We start from the raw sequence: 27,446 nt of genomic DNA, 5'->3' as shown, positions 1-27,446 counted from the left end.
GGGTGGAGCCGCAAAGGCTGAGACACAGTGCCCAGAGCCACCTCCAAGACCTTTTCTTCCCTGGGAACCTACACGCTGTTCAGGCTGTCTCAATAAAGCATTCTGAGCCAACTCTTTACTCTCTTAGTGTTAACCAAATGCCCATGATCACCAAACAACCAAGGGGCCGATCCAAGTCAGAGCAAAGGGAGCAGGAGACACGCCCCTCTCCCCCTGTTTTTTCCTGTGCTTATTTCTGCCCCCAGAAAAGCCCTAGCAAAGGTTCTCCATAATTACATAACAAGAACAGGGCAAGCAAGCTTCAAGGGACACACGGAATCCAACCGTTTCCCCTTCAAAAATCAAAACCACCGAAAGCGAGCATTAGCACGGTGCAGGCAGATTCCCTGGGTTGCTGGCAAGGTCTGGAATCACCATCCAGCAGCAAGAACCCTGTTAATCCAAGGTGTTTATTTCCTTTTGATAAATAGTCATGTGTAATTTCCCATTTTTAGGGACAATAATTATTTCCAACAAAGGGCAATCACCAAAAACTGTATTTAGAAAGACTCATTCTCCATAAGAGAACTACAGCTCAGTTTTTAAAAACAATAATAATTTTTAAAGCACTTAGCTAAAAACATTCATTTGTCTCAGCTATGATTCAAGAAACAAGTAATTTTTGAAATATAGGGTACTCAAATAGAGAAAAGCAAAAAGCCACCCCCTCCTGCCAGGCCTCCTGGACCATCAGCTCTAAACCCAGCCAGGCACAGAACTGAGAGTGTCCACCTGGCACTCCTCTCTCCTGTAGCTACATTTCTAGAATTTATTTTCTAGGAATTCAGACAATCCACACCGGCTGCCTCCACTCTCTCACTTGACCTCCCTAATCTGCCTGAAGGGCCCACTTGAAATTCAAGTTGGGAACCGAACTTGCACTCGTCCAAGCAGAAAACGCCCTGTCATTTTTCTCTCCTGCAGGCTCCCATTCCAGCCCTCCCCACCACCTGGCCACTAGACCAGAGGACCGAGGTGGGGAAGGCGGTCATGCGCCCTGGAGGAGACCACACAACCAGGTAAGACACAAAACCCAGGCCACAGGGCACTGGCTGGAAAGCCAGAGGTTATCAAAAGCCTTTCCCCGCACCTGGGCTGCAGTGGGCGACCCTACGACAGGCAAGGGTCGAATGCCGGGCCACAGCCAAGGCACTCTGTCAGGCCTCCGGAGGGGAGAGCAAGGCCGGCACCTACCCGTGCTGTTTGTGAGGCTTTAAGTGGTTCTCCTGTCCCAAAACACCAGGAGCTGGCCTGTCCAAAGACCTGAAATAACCACCAAAAGGGACCCATCCCTCAAGGCTCCAGGGCTCTCTTTTTAAATGTAAATATCCCAAAGTATTAATATACAGGGCCCTAGCCCTCTCCAGCACAGCAGTTACTCCAAGCACAAAGCTATCCATTGACTTTAGGGAGAAGTATGTGTCCCTCCCTGCAAGGCTTGGGGCTTAGGGACCACCAGGGAAAGGGGGCTAGCTCCTGTGGCCACGCCCTCCCTGGGAGGTTTGAACCGGGCTTGGAACGACTTCCCGACACCCGCCCCTGAATTCCACCCCGGAGCCTTCGTTCCCCTCCTCCCCGCTGTGCCGGGCGCCCTGCCCAACTCGGGCACCACGGGGCTAGCGGCTGACAGCTGCCCCGAGATGAATAAAAATCTGCCTGGCAACGAGTCACGCGAACCTGGATGCGGCCTGGTGATTGGCAGTTCAGCCGGACGGGGCGTGGCAACAGACGCTCCCCAGAGACTGTCCTGTCTGCACCCACTCCGCTCCCCAGCCCCTCCTTCCCTTGCTCCCTCCCACTTCTCTGGGACCGCGAGTCTCTTGGGAGGCTCTCTTATTCCCTGGACACTGGCGGCCCAGGATTACACTATGAGGGCCTTAAGGGTGTCACCTGATTTCTGGCTGGAGCGGGAAAGCTTGAGGTTGCACGAGCATTGTTTTATTTAGGTTGTAAATTCATTTGGGGCGCCAGAGGGGACTTAATAGAGATGGGGAGCCCGGCCAAAGTCTCCTCAAAGCCCTTTGGCGCTGTCCCTGCTCCCCGTAGGTCCTCTCTCCTCTCCTTCCCTCTCCAGGCCCTGTCAAGTGCCCAGATGTTCGTTCCAAACCTAACCCCTTCCCGCTCCCCTCTTCCTAGGGAGCTCTGCCTCTCCCTCCCTGCCCCCCACCCCGGCCAGGCCACATCCCCCTCTGCCCTGTCCCAGGCTCGCTCTTCTGTTTTTACCCAAAGATTGCTTTTTGTTTCCTTTTTCCCTCAGGCCCCCATGATCCTTGGAGTAAAGAGCCAGTGGTCCAGCCTGATGGAGGCCCCAGTTCCTTCTCCTTCCCCTTGGGAGGGACACAGGTGGTGGGTGGGTGGGACAGAGCAAGTCCTCCTCGCTGACCCAGCTGATGGCTTGCAAGTTCTCAAGCTGGGCTTGAATAGGCCTCAGCCTTCGAGCCCAGGAGGCCAGAAAGCAAAGGGATAAGAAGGGAGGCCTTCCAAGGCTGAGAACAAATCTGTCCTGCCCAAAACCCCTTCCTGGAGCCCCCTCCCATTCCTAGGCCCTCCCCTAGAGAGAAGCCCCACAGCCACTGGCCTACATTCCCACAGCTGGAGGGCAACCCGTCCACTGGATGGGGTGGTAGAAGGGGCCTCCAGGCCGCCTGAACTTTGGTTGGGGACAGTAAGTGGGGCTGATTATAATGCAAATAATTTGAATGCCATTTCTCCCTGGTTTATCATCATCCTGGAAGAGTAGAACCTCGGGAGTGGGCAAAAGGGGCTGGTAGCAGCTGAGGAGGCTGAACCTGGGCCAAGAGATCTCTTTACTTGAGGCCTGGAACCTACCCCTAACCCCTAAAAAGGCAAATGAGTAAGATCCTTTTCCGGGCTGGAGCAGAAACCCGCCAAGCTGCCAGGGTCTCCAATTCCTGCGCCTTACTGTGTGACCCTGAATATATTGCTTAACCTCTCTGAGCCTCAGTTTCTATGTCTGTGAGAAAAATAATACCCACCTCATGGAGTTGTAGAAATCAAAAGAGATAAAGTGTGTACAATACATACACAATGCCTAACACAAAGTAGGTATCAATAGAAATGGCTAACACAGTATTGACTATGTGCCAAGTACATTATATGTGTGAACTAACATCCTCACAACAATGCTATGAGAGAGGTACCATATTATCCTTATTTTATAGATAAGGAATCTGCGGCACAGAGAGGTTCAATAACTTGCCCAAGATCACACAGCTAGGAAACGGCAGAACTGATAGTTGTTGTTGTTGTTGTTGTTATTCCGCTATTAGACTGTAGGCTCCTTGAGGAAAAGCATTTTGCACATAAGCATTTAATAATACTTTAATCAGGGATGTTCTTAGAAGGTCAAGGCCCTACCAATTTCAAAAGACAGCTTCCGTTTCCTAAAACCTCCTCAGAAAAAAATTCCCAACTTCCTCAGGGAAGCAGCAATGGCATCACAGAAAAGCTTTTTAAAAAAGTGTTTTTTTCAAATCAGGAACTTGGATTGACCTAGGTGGAGTCAGCTCTTCCAGCTCCAAGAGTTGAGACGGATTACTTCACTTCTCTGAACCTCACCTTTCCATCTGCCTTCCTCTAGGGCAGAGCTGAGAAGCCAGCCTGAGACCTCCAGAGATGGGTACTCTGTGCCCCAGAAGGCCAGGCTCCCCAAGAAAAGAAGCAAGAGGACCCAAATTAACAAAATAAATGGACCAGCAGGCCCTGTCCAGAGAGAGGGTCTTTTCATTCTTAACCCTTTCCAATCCTTGGCTCCCCTGCTGGGACGTTTTTCCATGAAGGCCAGGCCTCAAGCTCATAGTGGAAAATAACAGAGGTTTTTAAAGGGAACTGAAACCACCCTCCTCAGCAGAATGTTGCCCACACATCTGCCGCGGCCCATGGCAGCGCCTCTGCTGGGAGCGGTCAGCCTCGGGAAGCATTACATGCCTGACGCCACGGGGCGATTCCAAGGCTGGTAAACAGCACTTGGCATTCCCGGCTGGTGGCAAGCATCCATGCACCGAATTCTTTATCCTCGTGAGGACAGACAGAAAGCTGCTCTGTGCTGCAAAGCTCGAAGCCAGAACTCCATTTTCAAAACCTCCAGCTGGAGAGCAGTGCCAAGGCCGAGGCATGGAGGTCACCAGCCCCCTCCAGTGTGCTTGCGAAATAAACTTGCCCAAACTTGGACTTCTTGAAAACTCGGGTTTACTTGCTCATTCCAAAGGGGGAAAAAAACATGGCCCTGTTACAACTGAGAGACTTGGCAATCTCCTCCTTAACCAAGGGGTCCAAGTCATGAGGATCCTGATCAGTGACCCCTACACCACTTCTCAGGGTTCCTGCCCCAGAATGAGTAACATGAACCCAAGTACGAGGAAACATCCTCAGACAAACCCACGCTCAGGAACATCTCTGCAAGACAACTGGCCCCATACACTTCAAAAATCTGTGTCACGAATGACAACAGAAAGCAGAGGGACTGTTCCAGATTGAAGAAACTAAAGAGGCTGTGACAACTAAATACCCCGTGGGATCATGGATGGTTGAAGCCTAAATGGGAAAAAAGATATCGCTGTAAGGAAACAATATTACTGGGGCAACTGGTAAAATTTAAATATGGGCAATATGTCAGATAATAACATTGTAACCATGTTAAGTTTCCTGAATTTGACTATCACATGATGGTTATGTAGGAAAATGTTCATACATGCTGAAGGATTTGGGATAAAAGGTCGTGATGTCTGCAGTTCACTCTCATATGATTCAGCAAATATAATGATCATTATAACATCTAGATAGAGTGATATTAAAACAACAAGGTAAAACTGGTAAATTTAAGTGAAAGGCCTATAGATATTCACGGTGTCATCCTTCCAACTTCTTGTTTGAAGTCAAAACAAATACACTTTAAAAAGAAAAAGAAAATGGAGCGTCAGTTACACGCTTAGCGGCAACTCTCACATCACAGCTAACTCGCAAGGCTGGGGAGCTGTGTGATGGGGTTCTGAAGCAATGAGGCTCATGTGCCAGCAACAGGCAAAGCCCTGGAGGTGCTGTGCTTTGGCTTGGGGACCCTGGAGACAGTATTTCAGCAGTGCTGTTGCTCAGAACGTTGGAGTCAATTTACCAACCACATGGGAAAATTAGTTGCCCTACAATATAATCTCGCCTTGCTTTGGACCCCAAACAGCCCCATCCACCTAATTAACGAGCTTTGCTTCTGACTATAGACTGTTGGAACTAGTAAGGGCCTTAAAGAATGAGTGCCTTATTCATGTTACAAATGAGGAAACTGAGGCTCAGAGAGGAAACTTAACTTGCCCAAGGTCATGGCTAATCCCCCTGACTCCCAAGCCCAGGCTTCTGTCCTGGGAACCCTGGAGTATCTTCCAGGCCCTCTGGTTATTTGCAAACCTCAAGAGAGGAAGATCTGTGTTTCCCCAAGGAAATTGTTTTGTTTTGTTTTTTAATGTACAGGAAACGTGGAGAGCAATTCCAAAAGAGAGGGGACAAAAATATTCTTAACAGCAGAACTTTCACAGACATCAGCATAGCACCTCCCGAGTGTGTTTGTTTAAAACAAAAATTGTCGTATTACTTTATGATCATACCTTAGATACATCATTAACTGTGGCTATTTTAAGAAAACTCAATATATAGAAAGTCAAACTTGCCAAACAGGAAAACAAGAGGATTAGGACCTTGTCCTGTTCAATCTCTACCTCTCCCTCCCCCTCAGACCCCTTCTCCCTGCTTCCTTGCCCTGCTCTGTGTCTCCAAGAGACCGAGCCCTCCACCAGCAACACCTGGGCTCACTTGCCCTCCAGCGCAAGACACCCACAGGAGGAAAGTTCAGGGTGTTTCTTCCCGCTTCACAGGGCGGGCGGTTCTGGCAGATGCTCTGGTCCTTCATGGCTGGATTCCAGGAACAGCATCTCTTCCCCAGGCCCCTTCAGGCCCAGCAGTAGCACCAGCTTCCCACTGTCCCTGGGGGTCTCACCACACCTTGGCTTCTAGACCCCTGCCCACTACTGCATCAATAGTCCCCCCATGAGTCTCTGAGTGTGCACTGTCTTCAACCACATCTCCTGTAGGGACCCTGACACATAGAGAAATATTTTGAGTGGATGAAAAATATTTATTGCCTCTTGTGAGCAAGGGGGGGAGGCATCTCAAAAGTGTTGAATTTTTCAAATGTCCTTTATGCTACATCACTTCCCACGCATGCACAGCCACGCTGCCTGAAGCCAGGTGCATGTCAAGCTGCAGTCGCAGCCGTGGCTCCGAGCTGAAACTCCAATGAAGCACCTTGAGGAGCCCAGCCCAACCCCTGCCAGGTCTCCTGAGGCCACTGCTGCCCTCAACTGCAGGAACCGGAACCTCAGAGTGTACGACCTTGTGAACCTGGGCCCTTCAAGACTTTGGGGAATAACTTGGACCATCCCCATCAGGGACTGGGAGAGGACAGGTAAGAAAGTGTCAGAAGGAACAGGGGGAGGGAGGAAATCAGAGAAATCAGAGTGGGCAGGCAGGACAAGCAAAGGAAAGCCACCTGGGCTGAGCCCACCACATGCTCCTCCAGCCCCTGGCACCTCCTCCCTGCTGCCCCTTCTGTGGTTACAGTCACTGCAGTGGGGAGGGCTCCTGTTCCGTGGCCACTGCCTCCCCCAGGCCATCAGCCTGGGCCTGATGGGGCAGGAGGGCGGCTGAGCAGTTTTGCACATTTGAATGGCCCATTGCTGTGTTCCTGATCCATCTTACCCACCGCCCCATGATAGTCCCTGACAGCCAATGAGATCTTGCCCTGAGAATCCAAGAACCATCACCATCCTCATCATCTCTCCTAGAGTGTCACTTACACGTGTGTATTTCCAGTGTTCAAAGCATACCAGTGTCCCATATCTACCACATCATTTGGTCTGTGAAGGTCAGCAGAGGATTCCGAGACCAGTGGGGCTGGGACAGTATCTAAACACATGATGTTCAAAAAAAATACTTGTTGAATGAATAGACTCTGAGGGCCACCATTAGCATACATCAATCTTTCCTCGAGCCAAGAAAAAAGATTATAATTGCTACATTATTGGACAACCTGGGTAGTTCTGCCTGGGGCATCTTTCCAGCATCCCAGAGGACATCCCCCGGCTGTGTATACAAGTGTACCCCACTGTTACCCGCTTACTCTGACACCAGGGCCACACATCTCAGGCAGCATGCACACTGTGTCCCCCCACCCCCAACCTGCCACCTGCCACTTGTCAGCTTCAGAATGAAGGAAGGATTGAGAACTGGGCTTTGAGCATAGTTGAAAGCAGTACCCTTGGGGGGTGACCGGACCTGTTTAGGACGGAAGGCAGCCTCGTGTATGTGAGTGTGCCAGTGTGTGTGTGGAGGGGTTCACACCTCCCTCTCTGATTCCATGCCTACCCTCGTGTTCTCAGTTAACAAACACAGCTGTGACATGAATGCTACACATATAAATTTGATGCCCTCGCACAATAGACAACCCAGTGTCTGGTCCTGTGGATACCACCCCTATTTTATGGGCGAGGAATCTCTTGCCCCATTCACAAAAGCAGCTTTAACAAAGCCGCAGGGTATCGAGTGCCTCCCTTGTTACCTGTCTCTTTCCAAAACCATGAGCTATACTTGAGCTCCAACATCCCCAGGGACACAGGCGCTGCTGGCTGGGGTGGGAATGGGCGACACTGGTACAGGCACATCCGAAATCCAAGCAAGCGCAGGTGGAGCCCACACTGGGCAGGAGATCCCACTGCTGGTGCACAGAAACCTGCAGGCCAGCTGGTACTGGAGAAGGTGAGGGGGGATGGGAGCTGTGACCCCTGGTCTCACGAGGGGTTATGGGAGAGCCACAGGGCTGCCTCCGCCAGCAGAAAGGGCAGTTCTGGGAAAGGGCTTGGGGGATGAGCTTGGTCTGATCGTTTTGGTCTAAGAAGTCACTGCCCTCTGCCCAGCAATGACCAACATCAGGAGCCAGTTTCTAGAAGGCTCCCCAACCTGCAGAGCTGGAAATCAAAAGGGGACTTTGGTCAGAAGAGATTTTTCTTAAAGTTTAGCCCTAAAATGGACTAGAAGGAAACATAAAGACGTGTAATATGAGATCAGCACCCTTATTGCAAAGAGGAAACTGAGGCCTGGAAGGGCAGGTCAACTGCAGCCAAGTCGGGAAGAGCTGGCAGCCCTGTGACCACAGCCAGACCCCGCTCTCCCACTCCAATAGGCCCTTTTTTTTTTTCTCCATTCACATCTGTGTCCTTGTCCTTTTACTCATTTAGAACCATGTCTTTCTCTTTTTAATTTTTTAACGGAAGTACTAGGAATAGAACCCAGGACCTTGTGCATGCTAGGTCAGCACTCCGCCACTGAGCCATTACCCCCACCCCCGGAACCATTTCTAAATTGTGTATTGCTATCAGAGGATGCCAAGTTGGCGGTGGGGGGCAGTTCTGGGGCTCAGGCTGCCAGCACGCCCAGCCTCTCTTGACTTCTCATCCACGGTGCAACCAGTCTCACCATGAGACTCGAGAAGCAAAGAATCCCTCCCATTTCCCACTAAGGAAACTAGCAACACCACTGAGTGGACCCAGCCTGACCTGTCAGGCCTGGGTGGGCAGCCTCCCAGGCTGCATTCCCCCAGCAGAGAAAGGAAAGGCACAGTGCATCAGGGTTAATAAACAGCTTTATTTGCCCTTGACAGCATCCATTTTCTTACATTCTCAATTAATTTGCCATTAAAGTGCTGGAAATTTTCTTAATCATGATAACATTTGTTAAAAGAAATCAGAACTAATATCAGGAACGCGGCGATCATGAAGAAAACATTTCTCTTACAACACACAGATTCGAAGACCCTCCCGGGGTTGAGCTGGTGGGTTGACTAATTTGCAAACAGATCCTAATTCCCTCTCACCATGAGGACTACCCAACCAATCAGCTGGGACCGCCACCCCTGGGGGAGAAAAGCAAGGCCAAAGAGTCCTAGAGACACCCACACGCCCTTGCCCAGCGGCCCCTCTCAGCCATCTTTGGGTGTTTGCTGCTTGAGTAGCTCCAAATGTAGGAGAAATGGAGGTCTGGCCCCCCTGGACTGCCTTCTACCCCACCCCACCCTTACTAACAAAAGCCCCAAAAGTTATTACAATGAAAAAGTGGGTTTCCATGACCCAAACGCTAACAATGTTCGGTAAAAATGAGGATAATAAACACAAAAGCTTGCTTAGTAAACAGGAGCTCTCAGCATTCAATGCAAAAAAAAAAAAAACAAAAACAAAAAAAAACCTGAAATCTTAAGGCAAAAACTGTTGACCTTGCACATGGGCTGGACGAAGAACTTGAACTCTTTCCCTATCTGTAAAGCTCCAGGAGGAGTCTAAAGGCGGTTGGTTGGCTTTTCAGCGCTTGCCACTGGCAGAGCCCGGATCTTTGCGTTACTGCTGAGGCTGTCGGCGTGTTTCTCTTCGGCGTTTATATACAAACACACCTAAGGCTGACGTCTTTTTATACAGATATGTACACACACAAAGGCCTGCTACTCTTTCTTTGTGGAAACTGCCAATTCCACCTCAGGGAGCTGGATGCCAACCTTAGTCCCACTGTCATTACTAGAGGAAGATGACAGTCGGGACTTCTTGGAGGCCAAGGACACGCCACTCCCCTGCAACTTGCCTGCCTCCTCATCGCTCCCAGTCACCTCATAATGACCTTTGCTCTTTGACCCTAATCCACCAAAGGTACCAAATTTCAGCTTCCCGTGTTTCCCTTTGACCTTCCCGCCTTCCAGAGACACTTCTCCACCTTCAAACTCCAAAGTCCCTGTCGGGGTGGCAGGTGCAGAGAGCTCCCGCTCGTCGCTGAAGGAACTGGAGCGGTGCCGTGGCTTCTTGCTTTTGAATAAGGAGAATTTGCCTTTGGGCGAAGATGTTTCAACTTCTGCCTCTCCTTCCAGAGAGCCGAGGCTGGCCTTGGAGCTCTTAAGGTCGCCTTTGGACCCTGAAATTGATGCTTCTGGTGAGCCAGTGACACCACCTTTCCCTTTAGGTTTAGAAAAATTGAACTTAGGCATTTTGATCTTGGATTTTTTAAGTTTTCCGTCGGACTCTTCCCACTCACCCTCTCCGGCACCAGACTGGACACTGGCCTCTGCTTTCGGGAAGTTAATATCCACCCCCACTTCTCTGCCAACCAGCTCACGGCCAGAGAAGGTGAACTTGGGGATCTTCATCTTGGGGAATGTTACTTTTCCAGATCCACTTTCCAAGTGACCTTGAGGCCCAGACACACTCAGCCCAGGACCCTGAAGTCCAATCTGGCCTCCTTTTACATCTCCTTCTACCTTTGGTCCTGAGAAATGAAGTCCTCCAGCCAACTTAGGTACATCCAAGTTGAGAGCAGAGGAGACCTGGGGTCCTTTCCACTCACCCCCGGAGCCTTTGACGCTCACCTGCCCTTCGCCCAGGCTGACATCTGGGGCGCTGACACCCCCTGAAACATCCACACCTCCTTTGATTTTCAGGCCCTTCAAGCTGACACCAAAATCTGACTCGGGAGTTGCCACATGAAGTGAAGGCCCTTTCACGCCAATGTCGGGAGCGGCCCCATGGAAACCTATTCCGGAACCTTTCAGATCACCTTTGATTTCAGGACCAGCAATTTGCCCACTTGGGAGTTTCACGTTCGCACCTGGGAGCTCCACGTCACATCCAGATGACTTCATTCCCGGCATCTGGAGGTTTCCTTCTAGGCCTTGAACACTGAAGCCCAGGAGACCTCCTCCAACAGTGGGGCCTTTCATCTGACCAGCGGCCCCAAGGCTCCCTGTCACTTTTGGTCCTTCCAAGTTCAAGTCTACATCTGGTGCTGAGATTTGAGGGCCAGAGATCTGAGGCCCTTTCAGGTTCAGGCCTCCAAGGTTCACATCCATGCCAGGCCCCTTTAGTTCTCCAGCAACTTGTGACCCTTTGACATTAATGTCCAAGTCAGACCCTGGAGCAGAGATGCCAAACTGGGGCAGCTTCATCTTGGGAAGTTTAATACCACCTTCAGGTGCCTCCAAGCTTAGATCGGGAGCACCTACTGATACTTTAGGGCACTTGATGTCACCAGAGACAGCCAGGTCCCCCTGCAGGCCTGGTCCCTTCAGGGTCACATCTGGCGCACCAACATTAAGCGTCGCTGTGGCATCAATACCGGGCACTTTCACACCATCTCCTTCCACCTTCACCTTTCCACCGACTCCTCTGAGGTCAAGCCTGGGGGCACACACATCCAGGCCGGGAGCAGATACATCCAGGTCTCCCTTCAAACTTGGTCCTTTCATGTTCAGGTCAAGGTCCGGTCCAGAGACTTTCGGCACAGAGACATTCACTGAAGGCAAGTCTACTTTTGGCCCCTTCAGAGACACATCAGGCCCTTCGAGATTAACATCCGGTGAGCTCAAGCCTCCTTCAAGAGAGGGCAGCTGGATCTCAGCTCCCCCACCCTCCATTTTCACACCAGGAATGCCGATCTTGGGCATCGAAAACTTGGGGAACTTAATTTTCGATTCTGGACCTTGCAGATCTATGTCTGGTCCTTCCAGTCCCACACTGGGGACATCACCCTTTATCTTTGGTCCTTTCAAGCTGACGTTCACATCGGGGACAGAGACTTGAGGGGCAGAAATGCTGAATGACGGTGCCTTGACTTTAGCATCTGGGCCTTCAAGGTTGATGTCAGGTGCATCCAGGTTTGCCTGCACCCTGGGGCCTTTCAAGTCGCCTTCTATTTTTGGCCCTGAGACATCCATACCTGGCACCTTGAACTTGGGAGCCTTCAGCTTGATGTCAGGACCTTCCACATTAATCCCGGGGGAAGAAATATCCAGATCAGGTGCCTGGATTTCGCCCCCCATTTTGGGGCTAGGGAGAGCAGCCTCAGCTTTAAATTTAGGTGATTTAATGTCGAATTCTACATCTGGAAAGTACATTTTCCCAAACATAGGTTTCTTGGTCTTGGGAGATTTCACATCGACTTTAAATGTGGCATCCGGCCCCCCAACATTGACATCTACATCAGACTTGACAGTGGCATCAATGTCACCTCCAGGAGCATTCAAATCAAATCCCTGTTTTTTGGCCTTAACTTTAGGACCACTCATGTGAATTTTAGGCATTTTAAACTTACTTTTCTTGCCCTTGCCACCAACGCCAATTTCAGGAGTCTCAACATTCAGCTCTGCTTCAGGAACTGTCATGTCAAGCGAAGGTGACTTAAAGTCCGCTTTGGGGCTTTTTGCCCCAAATCCAAACTTGGGTTTCTTAAACTTGGGAATTTTCACATCTGGCCCCTCGATGTTAATATCTGGACTCTCCATGTGTACATCTAAGCTTGGAGCTTCTAAATCAACTTTGGGTCCCCTGAGGTCCAGTTCACCGCCTTCTAACTTAGGGCCAGAAACTCCAATTTTGGGTGTCTTGAGATGCAAATCAATATCAGGAGCAGTTAGTTTAGGGGCAGATATATCCAGTGATGGCATCTTCAAGTGGGGGCCACTGAGTTTGGCATCAGGGCCTTCACAGTCCAGACTTGGGCCTTTCAGGTCTACTTCTGGGCCTTTGAAAGTCCCTTCAATCTTAGGGACAGACACATCAAAATCTCCTTTGCCTGTGGATCCTTTCAAATCCAGGTCAACATCGGGCATGGAGATTTTGGGAGCTTTGATATTGATCTCTGGCATCTTAAACTTGGGGCCCTTCAGTTTTGCATCTGGACCTTCAATATTCACATCTGGAACATCAATGTCCACCTTGGGTCCTGAGACATCGATGTCGGCCTTGGGCAGGCTCACATCCAATTCTGGGCCTTCTCCCTTAAAGCCAGGCATGCTGATCTTAGGCATTTTTATCTTGGGCATCTTCAGGTGCCAGTCTGGGCCATGAACATCCACATCTGGGACATCGACGTCCACTTTGGGGCCCTTGATGTCCACTTCAGGGCCCTTGAGGTCACCTTCCACCTTAGGCAGAGAAATATCCACATCTCCCTTTACTTTGGGTCCTTTCAGGTTTAAGTCAATGTCAGGCATGGAGAGCTTAGGAGCTTTGATGTTCATCTCTGGCATCTTGAACTTGGGGCCCTTCAGTTTTGCATCTGGACCTTCAATATTCACATCTGGAACATCAATGTCCACCTTGGGTCCTGAGACGTCAATGTCGGCCTTGGGCAAGTTCACATCCACTTCTGGGCCCTCTGCTTTGAAGCCAGGCATGCTGAACTTGGGCATTTTCACTTTGGGCATCTTCAGGTGCCAGTCTGGGCCATGAACGTCCACATCTGGGACATCCACATCCACTTCAGGGCCCTTGAGGTCACCTTCAACTTTGGGCAAAGAAACGTCCACATCGCCCTTTACTTTGGGACCCTTCAGATTCAGGTCAATTTCAGGCATGGAGATCTTGGGTGCCTTGAGATGCAGGTCAGGCATTTTAAACTTAGGGCCCTTCAGCTTCCCTTCTGGACCATGAATGTCAACATCAGGAGTGTCTATGTCCAGCTTAGGGCCTTTAATATCCATTTTGGGGCCCTTCAGATCTCCTTCCAGTTTAGGAATGGAAGTGTCCAAATCTCCTTTTATCTTAGGTCCTTTCAAGTTCAAATCTATGTCACTCATGGAGATTTGTGGGGTTTTGAAATGGACATCAGGCATCTTAAATTTGGGTCCTTTGAGTTTCCCTTCAGGACCTTCAATGTCCAGCTCTGGCCCTTTCAGATCACCTTCTACCTTAGGCAGCGAAAGGTCCACATCCCCCTTTACCTTAGGCCCTTTCAGATTTAAGTCAAAGTCGGGCATGGAGACCTTAGGTGCTTTAATGTTCATCTCTGGCATCTTAAATTTAGGCCCCTTCAGTTTTCCTTCTGGACCTTCAATATTGGTATCAGGAGTGTCAATGTCCAATTTGGGGCCCTTGATGTCCACTCCAGGGCCCTTGAGATCACCCTCAACTTTGGGCAGTGAGATATCAACATCACCCTTCATTTTGGGGCCCTTCAGGTTAAAGTCAAGGTCAGGCATAGAGATTTTGGGGGCTTTGATGTTCATCTCAGGCATCTTGAACTTGGGGCCCTTCAGTTTTGCATCTGGGCCTTCAATATTCACATCTGGAACATCAATGTCCACCTTGGGTCCTGAGACATCGATGTCGGCCTTGGGCAGGCTCACATCCAATTCTGGGCCTTCTCCCTTAAAGCCAGGCATGCTGATCTTAGGCATTTTTATCTTGGGCATCTTCAGGTGCCAGTCTGGGCCATGAACATCCACATCTGGGACATCGACGTCCACTTTGGGGCCCTTGATGTCCACTTCAGGGCCCTTGAGGTCACCTTCCACCTTAGGCAGAGAAATATCCACATCTCCCTTTACTTTGGGTCCTTTCAGGTTTAAGTCAATGTCAGGCATGGAGAGCTTAGGAGCTTTGATGTTCATCTCTGGCATCTTGAACTTGGGGCCCTTCAGTTTTGCATCTGGACCTTCAATATTCACATCTGGAACATCAATGTCCACCTTGGGTCCTGAGACGTCAATGTCGGCCTTGGGCAGGTTCACATCCACTTCTGGGCCCTCTGCTTTGAAGCCAGGCATGCTGAACTTGGGCATTTTCACTTTGGGCATCTTCAGGTGCCAGTCTGGGCCATGAACGTCCACATCTGGGACATCCACATCCACTTTGGGGCCCTTGATGTCTACTTCAGGGCCCTTGAGGTCACCTTCAACTTTGGGCAGAGAAATGTCGACATCACCTTTTACCTTGGGACCCTTCAGATTCAGGTCAACTTCAGGCATGGACATCTTAGGTGCCTTGAGATGCAAGTCAGGCATTTTAAACTTAGGGCCCTTCAGCTTCCCTTCTGGACCATGAATGTCAATGTCAGGAGTGTCTATGTCCACCTTGGGTCCTGAGACATCAATGTCGGCCTTGGGCAGTTTCACATCCACTTCTGGGCCTTCTCCTTTGAAGCCAGGCATGCTGATCTTGGGCATTTTTATCTTGGGCATCTTCAGGTGCCAGTCTGGGCCATGAACATCCACATCTGGGACATCCACATCCACTTTGGGGCCCTTGATGTCCACTTCAGGGCCCTTTAAGTCACCTTCCACCTTAGGCAGAGAAACATCCACATCTCCTTTCACTTTAGGACCTTTCAGGTGTAAATCAAAGTCAGGCATGGAGATCTTGGGGGCTTTGATGTTCATCTCTGGCATCTTGAACTTGGGGCCCTTCAGTTTTGCATCTGGACCCTCAATATTCACATCTGGAACATCAATGTCCACCTTGGGTCCTGAAACATCAATGTCGGCCTTGGGCAGTTTCACATCCACTTCTGGGCCTTCTCCTTTGAAGCCAGGCATACTGATCTTGGGCATTTTTATCTTGGGCATCTTCAGGTGCCAGTCTGGGCCATGAACGTCCACATCTGGAGCATCGATGTCCACTTTGGGACCTTTGATGTCAACATCAGGGCCCTTTAGGTCACCTTCCACCTTAGGCAGAGAAACATCCACATCTCCTTTCACTTTAGGACCTTTCAGGTGCAAATCAAAGTCAGGCATGGAGATCTTGGGGGCTTTGATGTTCATCTCTGGCATCTTGAACTTAGGGCCTTTCAACTTCCCTTCAGGCCCTTCAATGTTAACATCGGGGCCTTCAATGTCCACCTTGGGTCCTGAAACATCGATGTCAGCCTTAGGCAGGTTCACATCCACTTCTGGGCTTTCTCCTTTGAAGCCAGGCATACTGATCTTGGGCATTTTCATCTTGGGCATCTTCAGGTGCCAGTCTGGACCATGAACGTCCACATCTGGAGCATCGATGTCCACTTTGGGACCTTTGATGTCAATTTCAGGGCCTTTCAGATCTCCTTCCATCTTGGGAAGGGAAACATCTATATCACCCTTCACCTTAGGCCCCTTCAGGTTTAAATCAATGTCAGGCATGGAGATCTTGGGAGCCTTTAGGTGCATCTCTGGCATCTTGAATTTGGGCCCCTTCAATTTCCCCTCTGGGCCTTCAATGTTAATATCAGGAGTTTCAATGTCCACTTTCGGGCCTTTGATGTCAACTTCAGGGCCCTTGAGGTCACCTTCCACTTTTGGCAAAGACACATCCACATCACCCTTCAGTTTGGGGCCCTTCAGGTTAAAGTCAAGGTCAGGCATGGAGATTTTGGGAGCTTTGATATTCATCTCTGGCATCTTAAACTTGGGGCCCTTCAGTTTGGCATCTGGACCTTCAATATTCACATCTGGGGTATCAATGTCCACCTTGGGGCCAGAAATGTCAATGTCAGCCTTGGGCAGGTTCACATCCACTTCTGGGCCTTCTCCTTTGAAGCCAGGCATGCTGATCTTGGGCATTTTTACCTTGGGCATCTTCAGGTGCCAGTCTGGGCCATGAACGTCCACATCAGGGACATCAATGTCCACTTTGGGGCCTTTGATATCAACCGCTGGTGCTTTCAGATCCCCTTCAACTTTGGGCAGAGAAACATCCACATCACCTTTTACCTTGGGGCCCTTGAGGTTTAAATCAATGTCAGGCATGGAGATCTTGGGAGCTTTGATATTCATGTCAGGCATCTTAAGTTTGGGACCTTTTAGGCCTCCTTCCACGTTGAATTCTGGACCCTCAATGTCCATTCTGGGACCCTCTACATTGATATCTCCTTTCGGTAGATCCACAGCCATATCTGGCCCTTCTGCTTTTAAGCCAGGCACACTGAACTTGGGCATTTTCATCTTGGGCATTTTCAAATTCCAGTCTGGACCATGAACATCCACATCAGGTGCATCGAGATGCACTTCTGGTGCCTTGATATCCACTTTGGGTCCTTTAAAGTCACCTTCTAAATTAGGACCTGCAACATCTAAGTCTCCTTTGACTTTAGGACCTTTCAGATTTAACTCCACATCAGGCATAGACACTTTAGGAGATGAAATACTCAGGAAAGGCATTTTGAATTTGGGTCCTTTCACTTTTCCTTGGACCTCAGCATCAGGAGCATTAATATCAATTTTTGGACCTGTTATATCAATATCTGGCTTTTTGACTTTGACATCTACCTCAGGTGTCTGAACTTTAGAGCCTGAAAAATTAAACTTGGGAAGCTTAAAACGAGATTTCTTTGACTTGCCTTCAATATTGAGCTTAGGACCAGAAACGTCCAATTCTGGGCCCTTTACATCCAACTTGGGAGCTTTAATGTCACCTTCTAATTTGGGCCCAGAAACATCAACATCTCCCTTAAGCTTTGAGCCTTTCAAATTCAGGTCAATTTCTGGCATGGAGATCTTGGGCATGTTTACATGCATGTCAGGCATCTTCAGTTTTGGACCTTTTAATTTGCCTTCTGGGCCATGAATGTCAATATCTGGTGCATCTACATCCATCTTCGGGCCCTTAATGTCAAGAGTAGGCCCTTTCAAATCACCTTCTACATTTGGAAGTGAAACATCCCCCTCTCCCTTCATTTTAGGGCCTTTAAGATTAAGGTCCAAATCTGGCATTGATATCTTAGGAGCTTTGATATTCACCTCTGGCATCTTGAACTTAGGGCCCTTCAGTTTCGCATCAGGACCTTCAATATTCACATCTGGAACATCAATGTCCACCTTGGGTCCTGAGACGTCAATGTCGGCCTTGGGCAGGTTTACATCCACTTCTGGGCCTTCTCCTTTAAAGCCAGGCATGCTGAACTTGGGCATTTTCACCTTGGGCATCTTCAGGTGCCAGTCTGGGCTATGAACGTCCACATCTGGGACATCAATGTCCACTTTGGGGCCTTTAATATCAACTTCAGGAACTTGAAGCTCACCTTCCACTTTTGGTAAAGACACATCCACATCACCCTTCAGTTTGGGGCCCTTCAGATTAAGATCAATGTCAGGCATGGAGATCTTGGGGGCTTTGATGTTCATCTCTGGCATCTTGAACTTAGGACCTTTCAACTTTCCCTCGGGCCCTTCAATGTTAATATCAGGGCCTTCAATGTCCACCTTGGGTCCTGAGACATCAATGTCAGCCTTGGGCAGATTGACATCCACTTCTGGGCCCTCTCCTTTGAAGCCAGGCATGCTGAACTTTGGCATTTTCATCTTGGGCATCTTCAGGTGCCAGTCTGGGCCATGAACGTCTACATCTGGGACACTGATGTCCATTTTGGGTCCTTTGATGTCAACTTCAGGGCCCTTGAAGTCACCTTCAACTTTGGGCAGAGAAACATCCACATCACCCTTTACTTTAGGACCTTTCAAGTGTAAATCAAAGTCAGGCATGGAGATCTTTGGGGCTTTGATGTTCATCTCTGGCATCTTGAACTTAGGACCTTTCAACTTTCCCTCTGGTCCTTCAATGCTCACATCTGGGGCTTCAATGTCCACTTTGGGTCCTGACACATCAATGTCAGCCTTGGGCAGGTTCACATCCACTTCGGGGCCCTCTCCTTTGAAGCCGGGCATGCTGAACTTTGGCATTTTCATCTTGGGCATCTTCAGGTGCCAGTCTGGGCCATGAACATCCACATCTGGGACATCGATGTCCACTTTGGGGCCTTTGAGGTCAACTTCAGGTCCTTTAAGATCTCCCTCTACTTTGGGACCTGTGACATCCACATCTCCTTTTATCTTGGGACCTGTTAAATTAAGATCAATATCTGGCATGGATATCTTTGGAGTCTTAAAATGCATTTCAGGCATTTTAAACTTTGGACTTTTCCACTTTCCTTCAGGTCCTTCAATATTCACATCAGGACATTCAATATCCACTTTGGGTCCTGAGACATCAATGTCGGCCTTAGGTAGGTTCACATCCACTTCTGGGCCTTCTCCTTTGAAGCCAGGCATACTGATCTTGGGCATTTTTATCTTGGGCATCTTCAGGTGCCAGTCTGGGCCATGAACGTCCACATCTGGAGCATCGATGTCCACTTTGGGACCTTTGATGTCAACATCAGGGCCCTTTAGGTCACCTTCCACCTTAGGCAGAGAAACATCCACATCTCCTTTCACTTTAGGACCTTTCAGGTGCAAATCAAAGTCAGGCATGGAGATCTTGGGGGCTTTGATGTTCATCTCTGGCATCTTGAACTTAGGACCTTTCAACTTTCCTTCAGGCCCTTCAATGTTAACATCGGGGCCTTCAATGTCCACCTTGGGTCCTGAAACATCGATGTCAGCCTTAGGCAGGTTCACATCCACTTCTGGGCCCTCTGCTTTGAAACCAGGCATGCTGAATTTGGGCATTTTCATCTTGGGCATCTTCAGGTGCCAGTCTGGGCCATGAACATCAGGAGCATTTATGTCTACTTTGGGGCCCTTGATGTCAACATCTGGTACTTTAATTTTACCTTCTACCTCAGGCACAGACACATCTACATCCCCCTTGATTTTTGGTCCTTTCAGATTTAGGTCCACATCAGGCATAGAAATATCTGGGGCCTTGAAATGCATGTCAGGCATCTTAAACTTCGGGCCTTTCAGTTTGCCTTCTGGTCCTTCAATGTCAATATCTGGCCCACCGATACCACCTCTGAGGTCACCTTCCAATTTGGGAACATCTGCATCCACTTCTCCCTTTATCTTGGGGCTTTTTAAGTGTAGATCAATGTCCGGCATGGAGATTTTAGGAGTTTTAAAATGCATATCTGGCATCTTAAATTTAGGACCTTTCCATTTGCCATCAGGGCCTTCCACAGCTACATCTGGCATGTCAACATCCAATTTGGGGCCCTTGACATCTAAGCCTGGACCCTTTAACTCTCCCTCTAGCTTTGGGGCAGAAACATCAAAGTCTCCTTTCATTTTAGGCCCCTTTAAGTTGAAATCAACATCAGGCATGGAGATCTTGGGGGCATGAAAATGCATCTCAGGCATCTTGAACTTGGGGCCTTTCAGTTTTCCTTCTGGACCCTCAATGTTAACATCTGGAGCTTCAATGTCCAACTTGGGTCCTGACACATCAATGTTGGCTTTGGGCAGGTTCACATCCACTTCGGGGCCCTCTGATTTGAAGCCAGGCATGCTGAACTTGGGCATTTTCATCTTGGGCATCTTCAGGTGCCAGTCTGGGCCATGAACATCCACATCTGGGACATCCACATCCACTTTGGGCCCTTTGATGTCCACATCTGGCACTTTCATTTCACCTTCTATCTTGGGCACAGACACATCCACATCCCCTTTGACTTTAGGGCCTTTCAAGTTTAAGTTCATATCAGGCATGGAGATCTTGGGGGCCTTGAAGTGCATCTCCGGCATCTTAAACTTGGGGCCCTTCAACTTCCCTTCTGGACCTTCAAGGCTCACATCTGGGGCTTCAATGTCAACTTTGGGTGCTGAGATGTCAACATCAGCTTTAGGCAGGTTCACATCCACTTCGGGACCCTCTGCTTTGAAGCCAGGCACACTGAACTTGGGCATTTTCATCTTGGGCATCTTCAGGTGCCAGTCTGGGCCATGAACATCCACATCTGGAACATCCACGTCCACTTTGGGCCCTTTGATGTCCACATCTGGCACTTTCATTTCACCTTCTATCTTGGGCACAGACACATCCACATCCCCTTTGACTTTGGGGCCTTTCAAGTTAAAGTCCACGTCAGGCATAGAGATCTTAGGGGTCTTAAAGTGCATCTCAGGCATCTTAAACTTAGGGCCTTTCAACTTTGCATCAGGACACTCCAGATCAACATCAGGCACCTCCACATCCACACTGGGGCCTTTCAAGTCTCCCTCCAATTTTGGCACAGACACATCCACATCCCCTTTGACTTTGGGGCCTTTCAAGTTTAAGTCCACATCAGGCATGGAGATCTTGGGAGCCTTGAAGTGCATCTCAGGCATCTTAAACTTCGGACCTTTCAACTTTGCATCAGGACATTCCAGGTCGACATCAGGCACCTCCAGGTCCACACCAGGACCTTTGATATCAACTTGCGGTCCTCTGAGATCACCTTCTAGTTCTGGCACAGAAGCATCTACCTCTCCTTTCAGTTTGGGTCCCTTCAAATTCAAATCCACATCTGGCATGGATATCTTGGGAGCTTTGATATTGAATTTAGGCATCTTAAATTTAGAGCCTTTTAATTTTCCTTCTGGTCCCTCAATATCCAAATCAGGAGCATCAATGTCCACTTTGGGGCCAGAAACATTAATGTCAGCCTTTGGTATGTTCACATCCACTTCTGGGCCTTCTCCTTTGAAGCCAGGCATGCTGAACTTGGGCATTTTCACCTTGGGCATCTTCAGGTGCCAGTCTGGGCCATGAACGTCCACATCTGGGACATCCACGTCCACTTTGGGCCCTTTGATGTCCACATCTGGCACTTTCATTTCACCTTCTATCTTGGGCACAGACACATCCACATCCCCTTTGACTTTGGGGCCTTTCAAGTTTAAGTCCACATCAGGCATGGAGATCTTGGGGGCCTTGAAGTGCATCTCAGGCATCTTAAACTTGGGGCCTTTCATCTTTCCTTCTGGACATTCAATATCAATGTCGCCAACATCCACATCCATTTTAGGGGCTTTTACATCAATTCCAGGACCTTTCAAGTCTCCTTCGACTTTGGGAAGAGCAACATCTACATCAGTTTTCAGTTTAGGGGCTTTCAGATTAAGTCCAACATCAGGCATAGAGATTTTGTGTGTCTGTATATTCATGCTTGGCATCTTGAACTTAGGGCCTTTTAGTTTCCCTTCTGGACCTTCGATATTCACATCTGGAACTTCAACGTCTACCTTGGGTCCTGAGACATCGATGTCAGCCTTGGGCAGGTTCACATCCACTTCTGGGCCCTCTCCTTTGAAGCCAGGCATGCTGAACTTGGGCATTTTCACCTTGGGCATCTTCAGATGCCAGTCTGGACCATGAACTCCCATATCTGGTGCATTAATGTCCACTTTTGGACCCCTGACGTCCACATCAGGAGCTTTTATCTCTCCTTCTACTTTTGGAACTGTAATATCATAATCTCCTTTTACTTTAGGGCCTTTCAAATGCAAGCCAACATCTGGCATGGATATCTTCTGAGGCTTTATATTCATTTCTGGCAATTTAAATTTAGGACCTTTCAGTTTTGCATCTGGACCTTCAATATTCACATCTGGAACTTCAATGTCCACCTTGGGACCTGAGACATCAATGTCGGCTTTGGACAAATTCACATCCACTTCTGGGGCCTCTCCTTTGAAGCCAGGCATGCTAAACTTGGGCATTTTTATCTTGGGCATCTTCAGGTGCCAGTCTGGGCCATGAACGTCCACATCTGGAGCATCAATGTCCACTTTGGGACCTTTGATGTCAGCCTCTGGTGCTTTCAGATCCCCTTCAACTTTGGGCAGAGAAACATCCACATCACCTTTCACCTTGGGGCCCTTGAGGTTTAAATCAATGTCAGGCATGGAGATCTTAGGAGTCTTAAAGTGCATCTCAGGCATCTTAAACTTAGGACCCTTGAGCTTCCCTTCTGGACCTTCAAGGCTCACATCTGGGGCTTCAATGTCAACTTTGGGTCCAGAAATGTCAATGTCAGCTTTAGGCAGGTTCACATCCACTTCAGGGCCCTCTGATTTGAAGCCAGGCACACTGAACTTGGGCATTTTCATCTTGGGCATCTTCAGGTGCCAGTCTGGGCCATGAACATCCACATCTGGAATATCCACATCCACTTTGGGCCCTTTGATGTCCACATCTGGCACTTTCATTTCACCTTCTATCTTGGGCACAGACACATCCACATCCCCTTTGACTTTGGGGCCTTTCAAGTTTAAGTCCATGTCAGGCATGGAGATCTTGGGGGCCTTGAAGTGCATCTCAGGCATCTTAAACTTGGGGCCCTTCAGCTTCCCTTCTGGCCCCTCAATGCTGACATCTGGGGCTTCTATGTCAACTTTGGGTGCTGAGATGTCAACATCAGCTTTAGGCAGGTTCACATCCACTTCTGGGGCCTCTCCTTTGAAGCCAGGCATGCTGAACTTGGGCATTTTCATCTTGGGCATCTTCAGGTGCCAGTCTGGGCCATGAACATCCACATCTGGAACATCCACGTCCACTTTGGGCCCTTTGATGTCCACATCTGGCACTTTCATTTCACCTTCTATCTTGGGCACAGACACATCCACATCCCCTTTGACTTTGGGGCCTTTCAAGTTTAAGTCCACGTCAGGCATAGAGATCTTGGGGGCCTTGAATTGCATCTCAGGCATCTTAAACTTGGGGCCCTTCAGCTTCCCTTCTGGCCCCTCAATGCTGACATCTGGGGCTTCTATGTCAACTTTGGGTGCTGAGATGTCAACATCAGCTTTAGGCAGGTTCACATCCACTTCAGGACCCTCTGATTTGAAGCCAGGCATGCTGAACTTGGGCATTTTCATCTTGGGCATCTTCAGGTGCCAGTCTGGGCCATGAACATCCACATCTGGAACATCCACGTCTACTTTGGGCCCTTTGATGTCCACATCTGGCACTTTCATTTCACCTTCTATCTTGGGCACAGACACATCCACATCCCCTTTGACTTTGGGGCCTTTCAAGTTTAAGTCCACGTCAGGCATGGAGATCTTGGGGGCCTTGAAGTGCATCTCAGGCATCTTAAACTTGGGGCCCTTCAGCTTCCCTTCTGGACCCTCAATGCTGACATCTGGGGCTTCTATGTCAACGTTGGGTGCTGAGATGTCAACATCAGCTTTAGGCAGGTTCACATCCACTTCTGGGGCCTCTCCTTTGAAGCCAGGCATGCTGAACTTGGGCATTTTCATCTTGGGCATCTTCAGGTGCCAGTCTGGGCCATGAACATCCACATCTGGAACATCCACGTCCACTTTGGGCCCTTTGATGTCCACATCTGGCACTTTCATTTCACCTTCTATCTTGGGCACAGACACATCCACATCCCCTTTGACTTTGGGGCCTTTCAAGTTTAAGTCCACGTCAGGCATAGAGATCTTGGGGGCCTTGAATTGCATCTCAGGCATCTTAAACTTGGGGCCCTTCAGCTTCCCTACTGGACCTTCAAGGGTCACATCTGGGGCTTCAATGTCAACTTTGGGTCCTGAGACATCGATTTCAGTCTTGGGCAGGTTCACATCCACTTCAGGGCCCTCGCCTTTGAAGCTGGGCATGCTGAACTTGGGCATTTTCATCTTGGGCATCTTCAAGCTCCAGTCTGCACCTTGAACTTCCACATCTGGTGCTTTAATGTCTACTTTGGGCCCTTTGATGTCCACATCTGGAGCTTTCATCTCACCTTCTATTTTTGTGGACACATCTAGATTCCCTTTCATTTTGGGTCCTTTAAGATCCATGTCAACATCTGGCAGGGACATCTTAGGAGCTTTGAAGTGCATCTCCGGCATCTTAAACTTGGGACCTCTCAGCTTCCCTTCTGGTCCTTCAAGGCTCAGATCTGGAGCACTAATATCTACCTTGGGTGCAGAAATGTCAACATCAGCCTTGGGCAGATTCACATCCAGTTCAGGGCCCTCTCCTTTAAGGCTAGGCATGGTAAATTTGGGCATTTTCATCTTGGGCATCTTTAGGTTCCAATCAGGACCATGAACTTCAACATCTGGGGCAGTGACGTCTACTTTTGGCCCCTTCAGGTCCCCTTCCACTTTTGGCACTGTAACATCATATTCTCCCTTTACCTTGGGACCTTTCACATGCAAATCCACATCAGGCATGGAGATCTTTGGGGCCTTGATATTCATCTCAGGCATCTTGAACTTGGGGCCCTTCAGTTTTGCATCTGGACCTTCAATATTCACATCTGGAACTTCAATGTCCACCTTGGGTCCAGCAATGTCAACGTCAGCCTTGGGCAGGTTCACATCCACTTCTTGGCCCTCTCCTTTGAAGCCAGGCATGCTGAACTTGGGCATTTTCATTTGGGGCATCTTCAGGTGCCAGTCAGGGCCATGAACGTCCACATCTGGAGCATCAATGTCCACTTTAGCACTTTTAAGCTCAACATCAGGAACTTTGATCTCACCTTCAACCTTTGGCACTGTGACATCATATTCTCCTTTTGCACTTTTCAAATGTAAGTCCACATCTGGCATGGAGATCTTTGGGGCTTTGATATTCATCTCAGGCAACTTAAACTTGGGTCCTTTCAATTTCCCCTCTGGTCCTTCAATACTCACATCTGGAGCATTGACATCTACCTTGGGCCCAGAAATGTCCACATCAGGCTTGGGCAGGTTCACATCCACTTCAGGGCCCTCCGCTTTGAACCCTGGCACACTGAACTTGGGCATTTTCATCTTGGGCATCTTCAGGTGCCAGTCTGGGCCATGAATGTCCACATCAGGGACAGCAACGTCCACTTTGGGGCCTTTCAGCTCTCCTTCAAGTTTTGGTGCTGTTACATCATACTCTCCTTTTGCCTTTGGGCCTTTCACATGCAGATCTACATCAGGCATGGAGATCTTTGGTGTCTTGACACTCATTTCAGGCAGCTTAACATCAGGGCCTTTAAGGTTGCCTGCCAGGCCCCCTATGTTGACATCTGGAGCTTCCACATTGACTTTGGGCCCTGAAATACTGATCTCTCCTTTGGGGAGACTCACATCTACACCTGGCCCTTCCCCTTTGACTCCAGGGGTGCTGAACTTGGGCATTTTCATCTTGGGCATTTTCAGGTTCCAATCTGGGCCATGAACGTCCACATCTGGGACACTGACATCCACTTTGGGGCCTTTGACATCAACTTCAGGGACACTGACTGTCCCCTCTACTTTTGGAGGCATGACACCTACACCCCCTTTCACTTTTGGTGCAGCCACATTTAAGTCTACATCTGCCATAGAGATCCTGCAGGTTCCTGCTTTCCCAGAAGGACCACTAAGCTTGGGGCCGGTCACAGTCCCCTCTAGGCCAGGTGTCTCTATGTCTACCTTGGAGCCTTTAACAGACACTTGAGGGCCTTTAATATCACCCTGCACAACAGGGGCAGAAACCTTAAAGTCTCCTTTCAGTTTAGGGGCTCCAAGGCTCAGATCCACATCCTGCATGGAGATTTTAGGTTTCTGAATAATCATTTCAGGAGTCTTGACTTTAGGACTCTTCACCTTCCCTTCCAGCCCGCCAGTAGCAACCTCAGGCAGGCCCATGTCCCCAGAGACCCCAGGAAGAGTCACTTCCCCGGTGGGCAGGGTCACATCAATGCCGGCTCCCTCTCCCTTAGAACCTGATACAGAGAATTTGGGGGCCTTCATCTTGGGCACATTCAGTTTTCCCCCAAGCCCATGAATATCAACATCAGGGGCTTGAACTTCCACACTGGGGCCAGTAATGCTGCCCTCGATTTTGGGCACGGAGATGTCCACCCCTAAACTCCCCTGTGGCTTGGCACCTTTCAGGCCTAGGTCACCCTCAAGGGATGGCCCAGTGATTTGGGGGCCCTTCAGCTTCCCCTCAAGCCCCTCAATCTTGGCAGATGGAGCACTGACTTCAAGCTGAGGGGTCTGGATGTCCCCTCCGATGGTCAAGCCTGGCGTGCCACCCTTGTGCCCCATAGAGAATTCAGGGACAGAAACACTCAACCCTGCCTCTGGGGCCTGGCCTGAGACACCAAATTTGGGCACTTTCATGGTGGGAATTTTAATTGTCCCATTATTGCCACCCTCAAGAGATAGGCCCTGCCCCTCTACTGCCCCACCCCCAAAAGAAGACGACACATCCACTCCTGGAACTTGGACCCCTCCTTTGCTACCCAAGTCCATGCCCTTTGCACTGAGACTGACACCCGGGCTTCCCACCTTTATTCCAGGCACAGTGACCTGGATCTTTGAGTGGCCAGCACCTTGGAGCTCTGGTCCTGAAGCAGAAATGGACCCTGCTCGGATGTCCACAGTGGAGCCTGTGGTTGGAGACACTGCCCCCGAGCCCGAGGGCAGTCTGATCACTGTCTTCCCAGGCTGGGTCTCCACATCCACAGTGGAGATTTCAGTCAGTTCCTGCCGCGGAATCTTGATCTTGAACTCAGGGCTGCTTATGTCGATGTCCTTGGCGCCTTCACGGCTTGTCACGTCCACAGTGTAGGCTGTGACTCTTCTAGTCACCGTGATGGTGCGGCTCTGGGTCTCCCCAGGACCCCCTTCCACTCCATCCTCCGACTTCAGCCGAGGCTTGATCTTCGTGGTGTAGATGCGCTGGTACTCCTCGTCATCCCCGCTCTGCAGAAAGACACGCCCGGACAGGTTGCAGCAGAGTCTGCGTGAGTTACAGACGCCCGGCCACAGCCCAGCCGACAACATGGCTGCCCATTTCCCAAAGAAGCCAGGACCCTATCGGGGGTCCACAGAGCCTCTCGGGACAGAGCACAAGGTGCTGAAGAAAGGGGCGACAGCC

General features: G+C 49.5%; 1 protein-coding gene across 3 annotated transcripts in view; it reads right to left on the bottom strand.

The window, feature by feature from the left end:
- Positions 1–27,446, bottom strand: part of AHNAK (AHNAK nucleoprotein) — an 89,842-nt gene that overhangs the window by 50,211 nt on the left and 12,185 nt on the right. Inside the window, exon 5 of one of the 3 annotated variants that reach the window (XM_064492256.1) lies at positions 8,726–27,271. The exons of the other annotated variants lie outside the window; for them this stretch is intronic. Coding sequence (XP_064348326.1) covers positions 9,593–27,271 — 17,679 coding nt within the window. The 3' untranslated portion in view covers positions 8,726–9,592. Of the gene's footprint in view, positions 1–8,725; positions 27,272–27,446 lie in introns of those variants that run through there. 3 annotated transcript variants of the gene reach the window in all.

The sequence above is a fragment of the Camelus dromedarius genome, chromosome 12 (genome assembly GCF_036321535.1).
Source record: "Camelus dromedarius isolate mCamDro1 chromosome 12, mCamDro1.pat, whole genome shotgun sequence".
Classification (NCBI taxonomy): domain Eukaryota; kingdom Metazoa; phylum Chordata; class Mammalia; order Artiodactyla; family Camelidae; genus Camelus; species Camelus dromedarius.
The sequence above is the reverse complement of the archived record's forward strand: the minus strand, read 5'-3'. Positions and strand labels throughout refer to the sequence as shown.